General features: G+C 46.2%; 1 protein-coding gene across 2 annotated transcripts; it reads right to left on the minus strand.

Annotated features, from left to right (window-relative positions):
* Window positions 1-1,351: 1,351 nt before the first annotated feature.
* Window positions 1,352-10,460, minus strand: TERF2 (telomeric repeat binding factor 2). Of its 2 annotated transcripts, none has more exons than XM_062586257.1 (10): window positions 10,289-10,460; window positions 10,104-10,199; window positions 9,628-9,758; window positions 9,099-9,185; window positions 8,327-8,473; window positions 7,570-7,907; window positions 6,550-6,783; window positions 4,121-4,206; window positions 3,398-3,450; window positions 1,352-2,377 (listed from the first exon to the last, which is right to left on the minus strand). In XM_062586257.1, exons 1-10 carry the CDS (start codon window positions 10,419-10,421, stop codon window positions 2,219-2,221), a joined length of 1,464 nt encoding a protein of 487 aa, XP_062442241.1. In that variant the 5' UTR covers window positions 10,422-10,460; the 3' UTR covers window positions 1,352-2,218. The 2 variants fall into 2 exon arrangements, with proteins under 2 accessions (XP_062442241.1, XP_062442240.1); XM_062586256.1 differs by having other exon boundaries at window positions 6,550-6,939.
* Between the last annotated feature and the right edge of the window lie 5,653 nt (window positions 10,461-16,113).

The following is a 16,113-nucleotide window of genomic DNA, read 5'->3' on the forward strand; positions in this document are numbered from 1 at the left end:
TAGCCCTGCTCCGCTGCAGTCTAACAGTCTGCCACTGCATCTTGCAAGCAAGCAAATTAAGCATGAGATTAGTTCAACTACAGGAAACACGCGCAGCCCCACACAGGTCAGCTGAGCAGGGGATGCACTGTTTCCCCCACTGCCACGGTCTCGGACGCAGCAGGCGTTCGGTCACGGGCTGTGACACCCTCCCCGCGGAGCCTAGGGCAGAAGCAGTGGGAAAACAGGCTCTGCTCCTCGCAGAATGAGGGGTTTTCCTTCCACCTGGGCATGGTACTAGGAAGGAAAGACCAGTGTTTCCTCATTACTGATTCAGCTTTTGGTCCATATAAATCTAGGCAGCCCCAGAATGGGATTCTGCAAGCTCAGGGAGGTCCTTACTACCTGAGGCTACTGCAGCCCAAGGGAAATGGCTGTAAAAGCAGAGGGGAAGGGAAATGAGCAGGTGACAGGGGAAGCGTGTTCCAGCAGCTGCTGCTCCTGAAGGACAGAGAAGAAGCAGATGTTTCACAAGGGACTTCTACCCAGCAGCAATATGGCCAAAGGCGGCATTTCTGCAGCTGGACCAGAGCACTGATTTCAAAATAATTAAACTCACTAGTGAGGGTGGGAGGGGATAATGTCAGCAGTAAATCTCTCCACAACTCACAGCACCTGCCACTGCACTTGGGCTTTTGCTAGTCTGCTAACGTAACTTACCTGTTCACTGCTCGTGGCTGGCTGAAAAGAAGGAACAGCACATCACCCACCGCAGGGCGTAGCACTGAGCATCGGCTGTGACCTGTGCTTCTCTGGACTAAACAGACAGGTTACATCTGCCAGACTGGCACTTGGCCCTCAGGGCTCTTTCATTCTTGCACAACAGCTCCTTTGCAAGCCAGCACAGAGCTAGCTGGCTCCCAGAGAGCTGCTGCTCCCACATTAGCCGTCACCCCAAGTGCATCCCCCTCTCCCCAACTCTACATGCAAAAGACACAGAAAAGTTATGAGCCTGAATGGTCTTCTCCCACCATTTCTGGCATTGCCTCATTCACTACAACTCACCTACGAGCAGGCTGCTTTTAGAGGATTCCTCCATGCACACCCTGCCCTTCACCCTCTACAGGACTATAATCTAGAAGCTGCCACTTCATCTCTCTGCCTATGAGAGCGCATCTCCTCCCTTCAGGGGACCGTTGTTCCACCCCTAAACAGTTGCTGACGTGATATTCCCAGCCTCAGCCGGCTCAGGAAGCAAATAGGGAGCCCCACGCCTCTGGGGTGGCGCATTCCCCAGAGGCATCTGGGCGGTCAGGCCCTGAACGCTCTCATTTCCATCTGGGAGATACAAGTTTGCATATTACAACTGCAGTACCTAACATAAGAACTTTATTTCACAGGCCATTCAGACATGGACTCCAAATTTGGCACAAAGTTGGAAAGGCAACAAACACAGTGCCCTCAGAGTTCATACACTTACAGGAAGTGCACAGGAGAAAAGTGTTACCAGAAAGCAAAAATTCCTTTAAGACAGGATTAAAAAAAAAAAAAAAATCCTTAAACATTGGAACTTTCAGTGTGGGAACAACCAATACTTAAGTACTGAAACAAAAAAATACATGTTAAAGCCTTAAGAATCTCAGGGGGAGGGAGATATTCCCACTTGCAAACTATACAAAGCAGAGAGAAATGTAAAAAACCAAAGCAGATCATCTTGTCTAAATTTCTTCTCCACAGAACCTCTAGGACTATGTGCTCTCTCCCCAGAGAAACTGGGCGCAAGTAGACAAAGCCTATGAGAGAAAAGATTCACATCACAAATTGTTTAAGACAAAATAAAATACATTAAAAATAGTCACCAATCTCAAAGCATCTCAGTAGAAAAAAAAAAGTCATTTTAGTAGCCCATGAGGTTGAAATTCATTCTGCAACGGCTGCAGGTGCCAGGTGGAAGAGGAGGTCTCCAGGCCATTTCTGAGAAAGTACAACTCAGGCTGCATAGCTTCTGCCAGCTGCAGAAGATCTAAACTTTGCAGCTACCACTAGAAAGACAAAGTGCTTTAATTCTTGTCAAAAGTGGTTTCTGTCTGCTGCAGCATTCTCTAGTACCAAGTAGTCATGCTGTCCCCATCACCCATCAGGGAAGAGCACTGAAACCTCACTGCTATTATTGCTCTGGTCCATCTTTCAAAGGAAAAGTAAGAATATTTTTGCATCGAAGGTCCCTTGGCTTCTACTTTTAGAGGATTCCCAGCTTTTTCATGGTCCGCCAGCGATCCTTGATCATCACTGCTGTACGGTTCTGGAAGGGGTATTTTTGGCAAATGGACTTCCATCTCCCTTCACCAAACTTCTTCACTCCTTCTTTGATCCACTCACTTTCCTGTATTGTCCATTTCTACAAAAGAACAGGTAAGTCATGTTCTGTGATCAACACAGTACAGTTTCAGGAAGGAGCTGCATTTGGCTGAGAAACTGCACTATACTCTTTTCTTCTCCCTAGCGTATTATCTATCTTTCACTCTATGATCTGTTCTAGTAACATGGAGAAAAGGCAGAGATTCAAAAGCATACCCAGCCTTCAATGTTACAAATAAGGAAAATGCTAAGCTCGAACACAATTTCAGAAGTAGTTCTGCTTCCCAAAGCACAATGCTGGTTACATGAGAGAGGAATTACCCCTCGATGCAAGAGCAATCATCAGAGGTATGAAGCACTCACTGCTTATATCCTCTGTAACAGCACACAAGTAGTGATAAAGAATCTGCAAGTTCAGCTCTGCAGTCCCCCTGAATTTTTGTACTGAGACTAGACAAAAATTGAAGAGAGTGATTCTTAGTGAACAAAGTGCCACATTGTGTGCAGCAGCACAAAAAGCAAGCAGCTGCTTAGGTACAACCAAGAGAAAGGGAGTTATTAGAAGCACCTGATTTTGGAGCTCTTGGAAGGTAACACCTGCCACACACACACCTCACCCAAACAAGAACCTCTCCAGTGCTTGGAGGAACACAGCAGCTCTAGTTCCAAGCCATGTGCATCAAGGAAAAGGGATGTTTCTCAAGTACCAGTGCCAGGCACGTGGGTGGCACACAGCTTTAGCCAACTATCAAACCATTCTGGTTCCAGCAGAGAAACTCAAGCCCACTCTGTGAATACAAAGTCCTGCACAGCTCAGATCAAACCTGGAGGTTGTAAGCACTTACCTCAGTAAATATCACTCTTCAGCACAGTGGCTTGCGCTTTCTTTGAAGTGCAGCAGCAGCTTGCACTGCTCTAGTGAACTGTATGTTGCTAAGGAGGAAGTCTGTGCTTCAAAAGAGTCTCCTCACCAATTGATCTCAAATTAGCTGGCAGTATGCTCTGCTATAGACTATGTTCTAATTTCAGACTTAGAGAGAATTTAGGGGTTCTACATTACCTGCTTCTTGGAACCAAAGACCGTAGAGTTGTGGCTGTTTGTCTCAAGCAATGCTGAAAAACAAACCAAGCGGGTTACATTTCACCATAGGTCTCCTTGAGAGACTGCCTTTGGCTTACCTGCAGGACTTGGCAAGTAGCTACTACAAAAACATCCTGTGAGAACAAAACCAAATTCCTTTATCCCCTCCTTTTCTGCAGTTACAGCATACACAGCCTTTCTGTTTCAAGACATTAATTGCCTTGCCATTAACGGACTCAAAAAGGATCAATTTTGTTTTAAAGTAGCTAGTATGTTGAGGAGAATGGGGGCCATCCAGAAAGCAGCTACGCTGTACGTTGAAGCTGGAATTAAATATTCCAGAGCCTTGTGTACTTTTCACCAGCAGTGCCAGCTAAGCTGTGAATGCAGCTGTAAAGGGAACTGGATTAGAAATCTGGTCTGTCTGAAGAGGCAAGGTTAACCTTTATTTCATGGCAGTAAAAGTGGGAATCGGGAAAGCTGTAGTTCTGATAATTACATCTTACAAGTTAAGGATAATTATCCTGAAACTTGAGCAGGAGTTCTTGGCATGCATTTCAGATTAGAGGTACAACCATTTTCTTGGGCTTTTAGTATTTCTAGTTTCAAAATCCAGTCACACCGAAAGTAGCAAGACATCTGTGAACAAGCCACAAAGCCAAGGTTATCAGCTATCACTTGCAACAGGGATTCTGTTCTTACCTGCATCTGAGAATAGATCATCCTCCTCACTCCAAACATCTTTTTCTTCTTCAGCAAATGAGCTGTTCCACATTGCTTTGCGGGGCCTGAAAGCAAGCAAGCATTTATTTCAGCTGCTAGCTAGGGATAATTTTGTTCTAGGGAGTTAAACAATAACCTGAAAGGCTCACAGAAAAACTTGCTACTACATACAGACCAGGTGGGATGCAGGGCCACCTCAATCACAGCAGACAGGCCTATGAGCGTGCAGCACGAAGAAACATAGCAGCTTGTCTAGCCATAAAGCAATACACACGTGCCACCCCCTGCATTCCCCTCAGGCAGGGCACTAATCCTTAAGAGTCCCTAACTGAAGGTAGCGCGCATCACATTCTCAAATACGAATGCCATATTGTATTTTGTGATCAGTATTTACAAAAACATATCCGAGATTAACTACACAATTAAACAGTCACAGCAAACAAAAACACCTAGACTACCCTGACCTTTGTCTATGGCATGAACTTGAAAATAGCTCAGGGCAGAAGCCCTGTGCATTCTCAAGAAGCATTTAATTCTTATAATTTTACTGCTAACACTGCTGAGGTCAACTGAGCTACAGTGGCATCTTACTGAGATCAAGTGCTTAATGCATCACTTGTTCACTCTAGCACAATCCTGGGAGATGAAATTAGATGCATTAAAGATACTTTAAAAAGTTTGCCCTTAGCTACCATAAGTGATTTCAGTTATATCATATATGATTAGAGCAAAAAGTTCTCTATTCTTACTTAGAAAGTTGCACTTAAGCTCCTTTCTTGCATGTAAATATTCAAGAACAAGTCATCACCAGAGGTGCACATAATCATTACAGCTTTCCAGAAAGATGTCTATCATAAGCAACCATCACTATCAAGAAGACCTGCATTTAAAGGCTACAACCAGACAAAGCAGCCATACAAGAGGCCCCGATAATAAAATCATGTTTCCAGGTGCACTGGGAACTGTTCCACACGGCTGCCAAGCCTGACGCTTGAGAACTGCTCAGGCCAGTACCAGACTGGTCACATCAGCCCCACTCCAGGTTCCCTCCTGATCTAGCACTAACCCTTGTTTTAGGCTTACAGCATAGGATAGTTGGGCATCACCTGAGCTACTGAGTCCAGTCCCTTCCTAGTACTGACAACCACACAATGCTCTAGTCCAGAAAAGTTCACAGAACATCTTTCTATATTCAAAATGTTCCCCAGAACCCTCAAAATAAACTCAACACACATGCTAAATACAGCACCACCAGTCTAAGTCCTTGATAGCATATGAAACCAGACGACCATAAGTAGCGGGCCACATGCGGGGGGGAGGAGGAGGAAATCCTTTCTCAGTTTTAATCTCTGACAATTAGCTTACCCCTGCGCAAGACATACTAGTGAGGTATCCAAGAGATCTCACCAATACACATGCCAAGGCACTCCACACTGCATCACACCTGCACTAGCAGCCGCTGCTCTGTGCTTCAGAGAGAAACAATCCATCCCCAAAGAAGCCAAGCTACACAGAGCGTACTGAGGCCTTTACCAAACTCTTCAAACCCCAAACTTCATGTAGTTCAAAGTTCTTAAGGGAGAAACCCAAGTATATTGCTTGCCACTACGCATCTTGACTAAGCAAATGAAGAGCAACTCAAAGATCCTTCAGGAAGGAAGCTTTGCTATACCCTTGTTAAGACCTGCTGAAGAGGATACTCCTGATTCAAGAGTTTCCTATCTGCGTTAGTTTTAGGCTTCCATCAATAAGCTTACTTTACTAGTTTGGCCAAGTGGAGGAGGGGAGAAGAGGCAGACATGAAAAAAAAAAAAGGCATTTTCTTTATACATAATCCTACCTCCTTTATCTTCCAGCTGAAATGATTATACTAAGTGATAAAACTCATATGCAAGAAACACTGCCAGAAAGCCACAAGTAAAAGTTTCTTAACCAACACAGGTTGGGGGGCAGGGTGGAAAGAGGGGGAGAAAGAAGAAAAAGAGCTTGAGTTAAGCATTATATTTTAAGCATTTTTACATGGAAAAGGTACTATAAGCTGCTCCACACAATGTACCTGCAAAATCTTACCAGCTTCAGCCTTACTAACTGTAACCTGTACAGAAACATGCATTGCCTGTGATATGCATGCTGGAATTGCCTACCAACACTAATCACAAGAACTCTGACTCAGTGCAAGTTGAAGCTGGATCATTTTCTCATCTCCGTTACTATTTACCAAACAGTTACCTACTTGGACAACGGAGCATTTACTTTACCCAGTTGCACATATGCTAGTAGACAAGGATGGTCAATATTCTCATCTTGAATTAAAGATAAACGTTTTTTGTTGTTCACTCTACCAACTTCAGCTGTAAGTCAAAATACTGGGCGCAGACTAGAATACACACAAGAGATGAGCTTCATACTTGGGAAGTTTAGTAGACACAGGCTGGTCATGCGATTTCTGAACAGAAGGTCTGGAAGCAGAAGATACAACAGGCTCCTGGGAAGAGTCTGGGCTCTCACTGAACTCGCTGCACTGGCTGTCCTGCTCCATGACCAGTTTGCTTATGGTCAACAAGCGTTTGCCCTTATGGGGTATTTCTGGAGGCTCTGAGATCTCAGAATCTTGATTCTCCACTTCTTTCCGCCTCTTGGTTCTGTGGGATACAGAAGGAGATAGTTGCTTGGGGAAAGAAATGTCTGTTTCATCCAGTTTGGTGAAGAGCGCATCAGAATCCTGGGAATCTGACAGGATCTTGAAAGCTTCTCTCAGAACAGAAATCCCATACGTAGTTACAGTTCCAGAAGGCTGCCTACAAAATAAACAAAACTAAGCAGGTTGTAAGATTTCACCGAGGCAGCTCCGCTTCACTTAATCAGGGGTTTACCCTATGCTGTGATCCTCAACAATTCACTATGACCCTATCATGCAAGATCTATTAAAGAGGATATTCCCAACCCTTCAGCCTACCCTCCTTCTGAAACAGTGCAAGGTACCACGTGGCCAGCACTACTGACAAACAGCTCTCTGCTGAAGATGCCAGTGCTACCCACTAGAGACAGCATACAGGCATCCTTCTGCTATTCTTGACTGAAGGGCTGATAAGCGACAGACCCTGGCAAAAATCTGTCTTCTCAACCACACAGAAACCAAACGCTGTTCCATGAAAGCGTATCTTCTGTCATCAATTGCCTTGCCTTCCCTTCCGGGATTCTAAATGCATCTTGTATCTTCAGGGGGAAAAACAAACCAAAAACACCTTAGCATGTTAACTCTGATCTACACAACAATCTTATATAACAGCCTTCAGTGCCTTCACTGGGCAGACCTGCTAGGGCTAGTATTCAGGGAAGTTGAGCTGTCTGGACAGAACAAACTATCCTTCAAAAGAGAACTGCTGCCAAATTTCATCTGTAACATAGGGTCAGATTTCTCTGCCCACCTTTCTGAGTTCTTTGGGGACACTTCCGTAGGTCCTGGAGCTGCTGCTGCTGGTTGTTTAGATATTTCCATAGGCTCTGGAGATTCTTTTGAGGTATTAGCTGCTGCTTCTACAAGCTCAGGAGCTCCTGCTTGGTCCTCTGCCCTTTCTGCAGGCTCGGGAGCTCCTGCCACATCCTTTGTTCTTTCTGCAGGCTTGGGAGCTCCTGCTGCGTCCTTTGCTCTTTTAGAGGGCTCAAGAGCTGCTGCTGGGTCCCCTACCCCATTTGCAGACTCAGGAGCTGCTGCTGGACATTTTGGTTCTTCAGCACATTCTGAATTCAAAGCCTTTTTCACCATCTTGGACAGGGAAAAAGCAGGTAACCATTATAAAAATGATTCCATGTAATGACAGTTTTACCCCATTCTAAGACATTTTAAGCAGTTACTTGAAATTCAATTCACTTCAGGTACAAAACTAATGTCTATCAATTAAAACTTGTACCATGGATTAAGAAATGTATTCAACTGTATCAACCTTTTAGGGACTGACCAAATCCAAAAATACTGTGGATTTAGTGCCTTGTTAAGTAGGTGCCAAACTCCGCAACTCTAATCCGTGAAGGCACTTGCAAGCCAAAATACTGTATTGCACTGTCTCCTGGCAAACTAAGTGGCAGCTTTCCCCAGAACCGTATCTCACATCGCTTTTCTCTCGCCCCAGAGGAGGCGGAAGCAGGCACAGAACTACAGGCTAGGTTACCAGGGCAGACACATACCGTTAACAGCAATGGCTCTGAATCATCCACATAGGTCTCCACAAACTGGAACATGCTGTGCTGAAAACCCTTGTAAGAGAAGTTTGTGATCACTGGATGAGCCAAATTCTTCTCCCGGATAATATTGAGCAACTCTGTCCTCATTTTCTAGGCAAGAGATAAGAATGTCTGAATAAGTACAAAAGATATAAATGACAAATTCAGGAACAGAGATATGGATAAAGATTAGGCTTTTCTTATCTGACACTCTCCAGGCCAAACTAAGCTACACTGATATATGTTTGGAAAAAGGCCAGGGGAGCAGGAGATCTGTCTTGTTTCAATAGTTCTGACCTTGCATTTCTTGTGCCCAAGACACCGCACTGCCTACAGAAATAAAAAGGGGAAACTTGATGCTTTACAGAACCAGCCCTCCTTACCAACTCATGCTCTACACTGGTGAGCTTCAGTTTGCCTCAATCCACAAGGATGGATGTTTTTGCCTGAAGAAGCCAAGGCGACATGTGAGGGTATAGGAGCCAGAGAGAAAGAGTTCTAAAATGACTATCAACATGCAATTTAAATACTCAGTGGCAATGGGTTCTTCTTTCAAGGAAGACTGATTCCATTTTCATCACCCTGATCCTCTCCCTCTTTTTAGATTTCTGTAAGAGGCACGGGCATCCAGGGAACCATTTAAGCACAGAACAATTCACAGATGCATCCACCACAGAGCCCATAAAACAGCAGTTCGTTCCTGAGAACATCATCTTTCATTCATTCACAGACTCACCTGGCTGCTAGGGTCCTTCCCCATGTGTCTCCTTAAGATTTTTGAGGCTTTATCAAACTCTCTGTTTTTGATGCAAATTATAACAGCCTACAAAAGAAAAAGAACAGCAATTTCTGTTATACATCTAATCAACCCACTACTACGATTTTTCACGGGATACTACATTTTTTGTCATTTATACAGGACTACTAAGACAAGGAGAAAGCACAGTATTTTTTGAAAAACAGGCACAGAAATAGACATAAAGTATATTTTGTCTACAATCTAAGTAGTAGAAATAACAAAAGATATGAAAAAAAAGACAACAATTGTCTCAGTGTAAAGAGTGTATGGGCACACAAACCTATGTATGAATTTAAGAATAATAGTAATAACATCATTTGTTTCACTAAACTACTCTGTAAAAATGCAACATGCAAAAGATTTTTAAGGAGTCCCATCGCAGACCAATTTTGACCACTCTGGGTATATGCACGAGCACAGCTTGGATTATGTTAATGATAAAGGAAAAAAAAAAGAGAAGTCTTACAGCTTCTTTCATCATTTTCTGAATAGATTCTGTCTTCTTTTCAGCCACAGAGAATTCTTTCTGGATGAGCTCCAGAATACCAATTGCTGATTCAAGAGGGGTAAGTTCTGACTCTTTATCAAAGGTGCAATCTACAAAAACAATTCACAAACACTGTTTTGTTAAATCATACCTAGAAACAGCTTACAGAGAACTTACTGAGAGCAAGTTACTTGACTTGTTCAGTTTGAGGGCAAATTCTACAGTTACTTCTCATGAAAAGTGACAGGTGATGCTGCACTGACTGCGAAGATAAACCTCTAAGGCATGCTGTAACCCCTCAGCCTCCGAGGGAGAGGAGCTCCTCGGCCCTTTGAGGCCTCTGCGCCGTGCACAGAGGCGGCCGCAGAGCCGCGGGGGCGCGGCCGCAGAGCGCGGCTCGCTCTGCCGGGCTGGAGGCCGAGGCCGGGGCCTCCCCGGGCGGGCCGGACACTCACCTAGGTTCTCGCCCTCCTCGACGCGCGAGAGGAACTGCATGATGCGCAGCAGCCGGGACACCACGGGCTCCTTCTCCAGGGGCCGCACGAGCAGCGCTGCGGGACAAGAGGCAGGTTAGGCCGGCGCCGCAGAGCCCAGCCCGCCGCCCGGGCGGCGCCCCCCGCTCCCCCGCGCCGCGGCCCACCCTGCATGACATCGCGGAACTGGCGGAAGTCGCAGTTGCGCCCGGCGCGGTAGGCCGCCACGGCCTGGTGGAAGTAGAACTGCAGCACGCAGCGGTTCACCGTCTCCTCGCGGGCGGCGCCGCCCGCCGCCATAGCCGCCCGCCGCAGCGCCGCCGACCGAACCCGCCGGCTCAGCATCCCGCCCGGAAATGACGCCAGCACGCGCCGGAAGTGACGACACCCAACAGCACCCCCTTCCCACTCCCCCGCGGCGCCGGAGCCTTTACTGCCCTGTAGGCACCTGCGGCGACCGGCATGCACCGCGCCTGCAGGGCGGCGACTACAACTCCCAGCATGCCCCCGCGCTCCCGGCGTGCACCGCTCGCCCCCCCGCACCGGGCTGGGGCGCTGCCCTCTGGCGGCCGGGCGCGGCGCCCGTCAGACGTGCCGCAGCGGCGCCCGTAAAGCATGCCGTAGCGGCGCCCGTGAAACGTGCCGCAGCGGCGCCCGTAAAGCATGCCGTAGCGGCGCCCGCCAGACGTGCGGCAGCGGCGCGGACGCGGAGCCAGGCCCAGCCCGGCCGCCGGCCGCAGCCGCCCCCCCGGGGCCGCGGGTCCGGGCCCGCAGCAGAAACACCAGCAGAAACCCAGCGCCCGCCGTGGCTGCTCTGCCCTGCGTTCTCTGCTGAAACGGGGCGTCGCAGCAGAGACTCGGGCAGGATGTTAACACTTAAGCCCAGCTTAACGCTCGTAACTGAGCCCTTCACGGATTAGATAAGAGTTGTAAGAACTTTCTTACTGTCATCCAGTCTTTTGCACAGCCAGATTTTTATGCATGCTTAACCCATTCCTTAACTGCAGCCATCTGCAAATTCCATTCCCCTCACCTCTTTTAACATAAAAGGGCCCTTCTGCAGCACCTAGGGGCAAAGATTTTCCTGAAATTACTCAGAATTTATGCATCGAACCAGAAGCCCAGCCATACATTTATTTCTTGGGACCACCAGTGGTCCCAGCGAGCGTGGAGCAGAAAGGACGAGTGTCCTGGCAATGTTGCTGCCGCTCCAGCTGAGCACTCTGGTGGCCCGCAGAGCCACCTGGGCTGTGTTACACCTCTCCCTTGGACTGCTGAGGAGCAGTGCCTTGCTGGGCTGACGAGGAACGTCACTGGCACCTTTTTGGAGACTATTTTTGTGGTGGTGAAGCACATGAAAATTCCTTTTGCATTAGGTTTTTCAGGATACTCCCTTCCCTCCACTGCTTGGCAGAGAAGGAAACACATGAGAAAAATCAGTATGTCAAATGGAAAACAGTAAAACTGGGAGGGTTTTTTTATTGGCAAACAACAGGAGATAAAAATAATCAGTTCAAGAAGGAACGGTGCCTGCTCACCCCTGGGCAGGGTGACCCACCTGCACAGGTGAGGGGAGCTCTCTGAGTGGCACGCAGCGAGCTGCACAACCATTAAACGCTAGGAAGATGTAGAGAAGGATGCCGGCCACCTCTGTTTCCCGGGCTGAGGCGAGATGACAGAGCGACGCTGTGGCTGCAATACTTTGGCATGTAAAATGCTCAGGAGCCAGGGGAGCAGTGATGATTTTGCTCTTTTCTTGTCACAATGCGCAAGAACAGATGACAAGGCCGGAACTGCTGGACTTTACCGTTCTCCTCTGATTCAAGGAAAATCTTGAGCCGTAGCGACAGTGTATGTGATGTGCTGCCCTTGCAGCCTTCCAAGCACTGCCTTTGCTTTGCAGACTGGATTACCGAATGCGTTTGGGAAGTTCCGTAGCTGCTGCATCCCTCTGCGATCCCCCCTGCTCTAGCCAGGTGCATCAGGCACTTTGGCAAATCCAGCAGCCAGCACAGGTTTCGGGATTTTGAGCCTGCACCACCAGTCCTGCCCTGCCAGGGCTGCCATCGCCGCTCCTGTATCCGCCACATCTCCCTGGTGAGCAGTGCCTTCCCTTCGGAGCTTCCCGAGTAGCTTTGCGGTAAATCGCTGCCTACACTGTTGGGTGAACCAGCTGCTCCAGGGTGGAAGAGAGCAACGAGGGGCTGCAGTTCTGGGATAGCTCTGCCCAACGCGTGGTTCTGTTGTCGGATGTCAGGGAGCCGTGATGCCTGTGCGGAGCAGAAATGGCAGCTGCGGAGGTGCTAATGGCCCCAGGCTCTGCCACAGCCAGAATGGGGCACGTGGCAGCACTGCGGCCTTAGCACCTCCATCCGGTCTTCGGTCAGGGAAGGCTTCATTGCCTGCCTAGGCCAAGTCTGCATTAACAGCATGCAACACCAGAAAACTCTCGTGCAATCTAAAGATGCTGGAATTTAAATTTCCAGAGATACTACAGAAACACAAACCATTGTTTTGCTCTTCTGAATCTCTTAAGAGGCATGAGAAGGAAGCAGGGATTATGGAAGCGGGCAGTAGACCAGGAATGCGAGTGGCCTCGCTGTCCAGTCTCACTGAATCCTTGCCCAGTGTCATTGTCAGTTCCCTTTCAGGAAAAGGTTTGGTGGTTTGTGTGCCAAAAGAAACATGGGGCAGGAAGATACAGATTACAGTCATGTTTGTGCTTTTTAGTCTTCACTAGCTGATTTATAGATTTTGATGAAGTGATTACAGATGAAGGAAAACATTCCAGGGAGCAAGATCCGCATGTCACTGGGGTCTTGTGTCTGTCTTTCCGTATGAGTTACAGTGGAAAACAAAACAGGAAAATTACCAGGGGCGGTCTGGTCACCACGCACTCCTTTCTCTTCTGCAGCTGTGAAGCGCCAGCTGTGCGCACAGCGCTGCACAAGCCAGCAGACAACAGCACCTGCCCTACGGGCTTGCTCTCCAGATAGACATGCAATGGATTTCTGACTTCCGCTAGCGCTTGGTAGTAGTAATGAATAGCAGCAATTAATTTTGTTGCTCAATAAATGTGGAACTCATTTGTTTACATGATCATTATTTATACTGCTAGTGTGCCTAGAAAGCCTGGTTCTGGACTAGGATGCCACTGTTATGTACAAGTGCAAAACAGATACTGCTCCAAGTTGACAACAAGCTTAGAAAGACAGCGGAGAGCTATAGAAAAACAGGTAGCAACAAAATATTGCCAAATTTTTGTAACCACTATGGAAAGGGGAAATGCTAAGGAGGATAGTGAGGTTGCTTTGCGAAGTTTGTGGAGAAATCTTCCAAGCATGAAAGCTGCAGAGAAGAAAGCACAAAGGCACTTGTTTGAAAATTAATTCACTAGATTACAGAAACTGATACTCTGAACCAGAGGTGAAAGATGAATACTTGATACTGAAGGAGACAGAACAGAAGGGCAGTAATGTGCTGGGAAGGGTCTAGAAAAAGACATATTTTTGTTTGATATGACAAAGAGGAAGGGGCCAGCAGAGGATTGCAAGGAGATGATTAGCCTGGTCAAAGCAAGAGGGGAGAAAAGTAATCTTCATAACAGCACTTATGTGAACTAATGCATGATTGCACTTGTCAAGGCCAGGTAGAAGGATGCTATGGCAACAGTGGTGCAAGGTGATGAAATTCGGAGTTAAGAGTTTACAGTATGCAGCCTGACCAAAAACCAAACAAACAAACAAGCAAAACAACAACCAAAAAAAACCCACTAAAAAGCCCCCCTTATATTATATAGTAAGGAAACAGCAAGGTTAGATGTCACTTTGGTAAAAGTAGCCAGGAACACCTTCACATGCAAGATACTCGGGTTACATGGAGAGTCAGGGAAACATCCCTAGTGACTGAGAAAGATACATACAGGAAGGATTGAAAAAGAAGAATAAGCACAACATTCAAACTATGTTGAGACTGAGCTCTGGATTAGGTAACTGTGAAGAAGTGACAGAACAATAGACTAAGACTTCAACAGTGCAAGAAAATCTGGTTTAGTGTATGGATGACACACTCTAACAGAGAAGCTACCTGAATTTGCAATTACAGATGAAGTATGTGTATTACTCCAAAGTAACTCGAGAGGAAGATGAGATCAGTACTCTCCAGAGCATGACAAAGCCAGAGAGGAAGGAGGCCAAGGGTTGCAAGAGCAGCATGGCTTGAGCAGCCTCTTTGAACACAGCCAGAGCATGTAAGGACAGAGTACTGGTTCTGAGACTTGGAAGAAGTCACTGAGACGTTATTGGGCAACTGCAGGGAATGAGTATGTGTTTTAGGCTAATTTAAAAAAAAAAAAAAAAAAAAACTAACATAGATGAAAGCACTGAGAGAAAAACATAGAAATATACTACCTTTATAGCTGTCTGAATAAATATCATAATGTAACATATAGTTTAATTTAGGAGATGGCCACACAGAAGCCTGCAATTCAAGAAAGCAAAATAGCGTATGTAACCACATGCTGCACTATCAGGTTGTAAAAGGAGCAGAAATCCCAGTTTTCCATGCCAGCAGAGTATGAGAAAGAATCCTGATGAAAGACTACATGCTCCTGGTGAAGCACAGGGCAATGCATGCATTAATAATGACAAGTAGCTGTGTTTCCCACAGATAGAACTGATACTCTTGGAGTTACCGGGGACAACAACCTCTATAAGGAAGTCACTACCTCACCAGCTATCAAAGGACATGAAACATTCACTAGGCTCAGGTACTGCTGAAATATAACCAGATTTATTATTTATTTCCAGAGATAAGAGAGTACACTGAGTGCAGAAGATGAATTTGAAGCCTGCACAAATGATACTGATTTGAGTTGAACGCCTTGCTTCTCCCCACTTTATTATTCACCTTGTACAGTGGCTTTATTTCCTTACTATTTCCTTGTATCTTGATCCTCATTTCTTTGTACAAAACCAGTAAGACAAGGCAAGGATAAGCCAGTGTATTAAAGACACGTACCATGCCAGGTCTCAACTTGGAATTTCAACCATTTATAGATGTTGTGCATGACAGCAGAAATTGGACTGGAGATTATGGTTGGCAGATACCAATGCAGCAATTTTCTTCTCTTTAGTAAGAAAAGATACACTTCTTTCTTACCAGAAAGTGACCTATTAAATGTTAAAAATAAAACTGAGATCTTCAAGGAGTTAGCCTGCTTGTACTAAAATGGATGTGGGAAGACAGCAGGGCTACTTAGCATGTCTCAGCAGTAATAAATAGCTTTGTGGTGATAAATTGTTCAAAACGTATGACTCTTGGCCATCTGGCTGTGCCACTGAGCTGGGATGGCAGAGGGCATGAGATGACATACAACAGTATGGCTACCTAGCTCGCCTGAGCGCCCTTTGAAATCCCAGTTGTAGCAAATGGCGTGGACATTAGGGTGCTCCAGTTCTCTGCATCTTTTCTCTTTAGCCAACACTAGTAACAGTACTAGCACTCCTTAGGACATACAGGCATTATCGCCTCCTCAGCAGATATACAAAAGCTGACAGCTCACTGTCCAACACTGCACACACAGCACCTGTGTCAGAAAATAAATTCCACAACCATGAACGTGTGTTCATGAATGTACACATTAGCTTCACAAACTACTAGGTTCCTGAGCTTCCAAGCACTCTTTCTGCTCATAAGTCTGTTTAGCATGGCTCAGAGAGGACACAGAACCTGCCAAGCCACTCTGCAATCTGCATATGAACATTTTCTTCTAAAAACTGATAAAACTGCCGCACTCATAAGGGGGAAGACATTAGAGCACTGGCACAATTTAAAGATCTGTGAGATAACCACCTATTTTATATATATATATATATATATATATATATATATATTCATACAGAATCAAAAGAAGTGGTGAAAAAGCAATCCATGCTGACACTGCAGGAGCGCTACAGCCCAGCCAGAGGCTGACAAATAAATCTTGCTAGCG

The sequence above is a fragment of the Rhea pennata genome, chromosome 13, assembly GCF_028389875.1.
Source record: "Rhea pennata isolate bPtePen1 chromosome 13, bPtePen1.pri, whole genome shotgun sequence".
NCBI classification, from domain to species: Eukaryota; Metazoa; Chordata; class Aves; order Rheiformes; family Rheidae; genus Rhea; species Rhea pennata.

Excerpts from the sequence above, each read along its gene's own strand:
- TERF2 (XM_062586256.1), bottom strand. The coding sequence starts at position 10,421 with ATGGCGGCGGGCGGCGCCGCCCGCGAGGAGACGGTGAACCGCTGCGTG. Across the intron at positions 8,474-9,098 it reads GGAAGGACCCTAGCAGCCAG|AAAATGAGGACAGAGTTGCT; the intron begins GTGAGTCTGTGA and ends TCTCTTGCCTAG. Across the intron at positions 6,940-7,569 it reads TCCCCAAAGAACTCAGAAAG|GCAGCCTTCTGGAACTGTAA; the intron begins GTGGGCAGAGAA and ends TTTATTTTGTAG.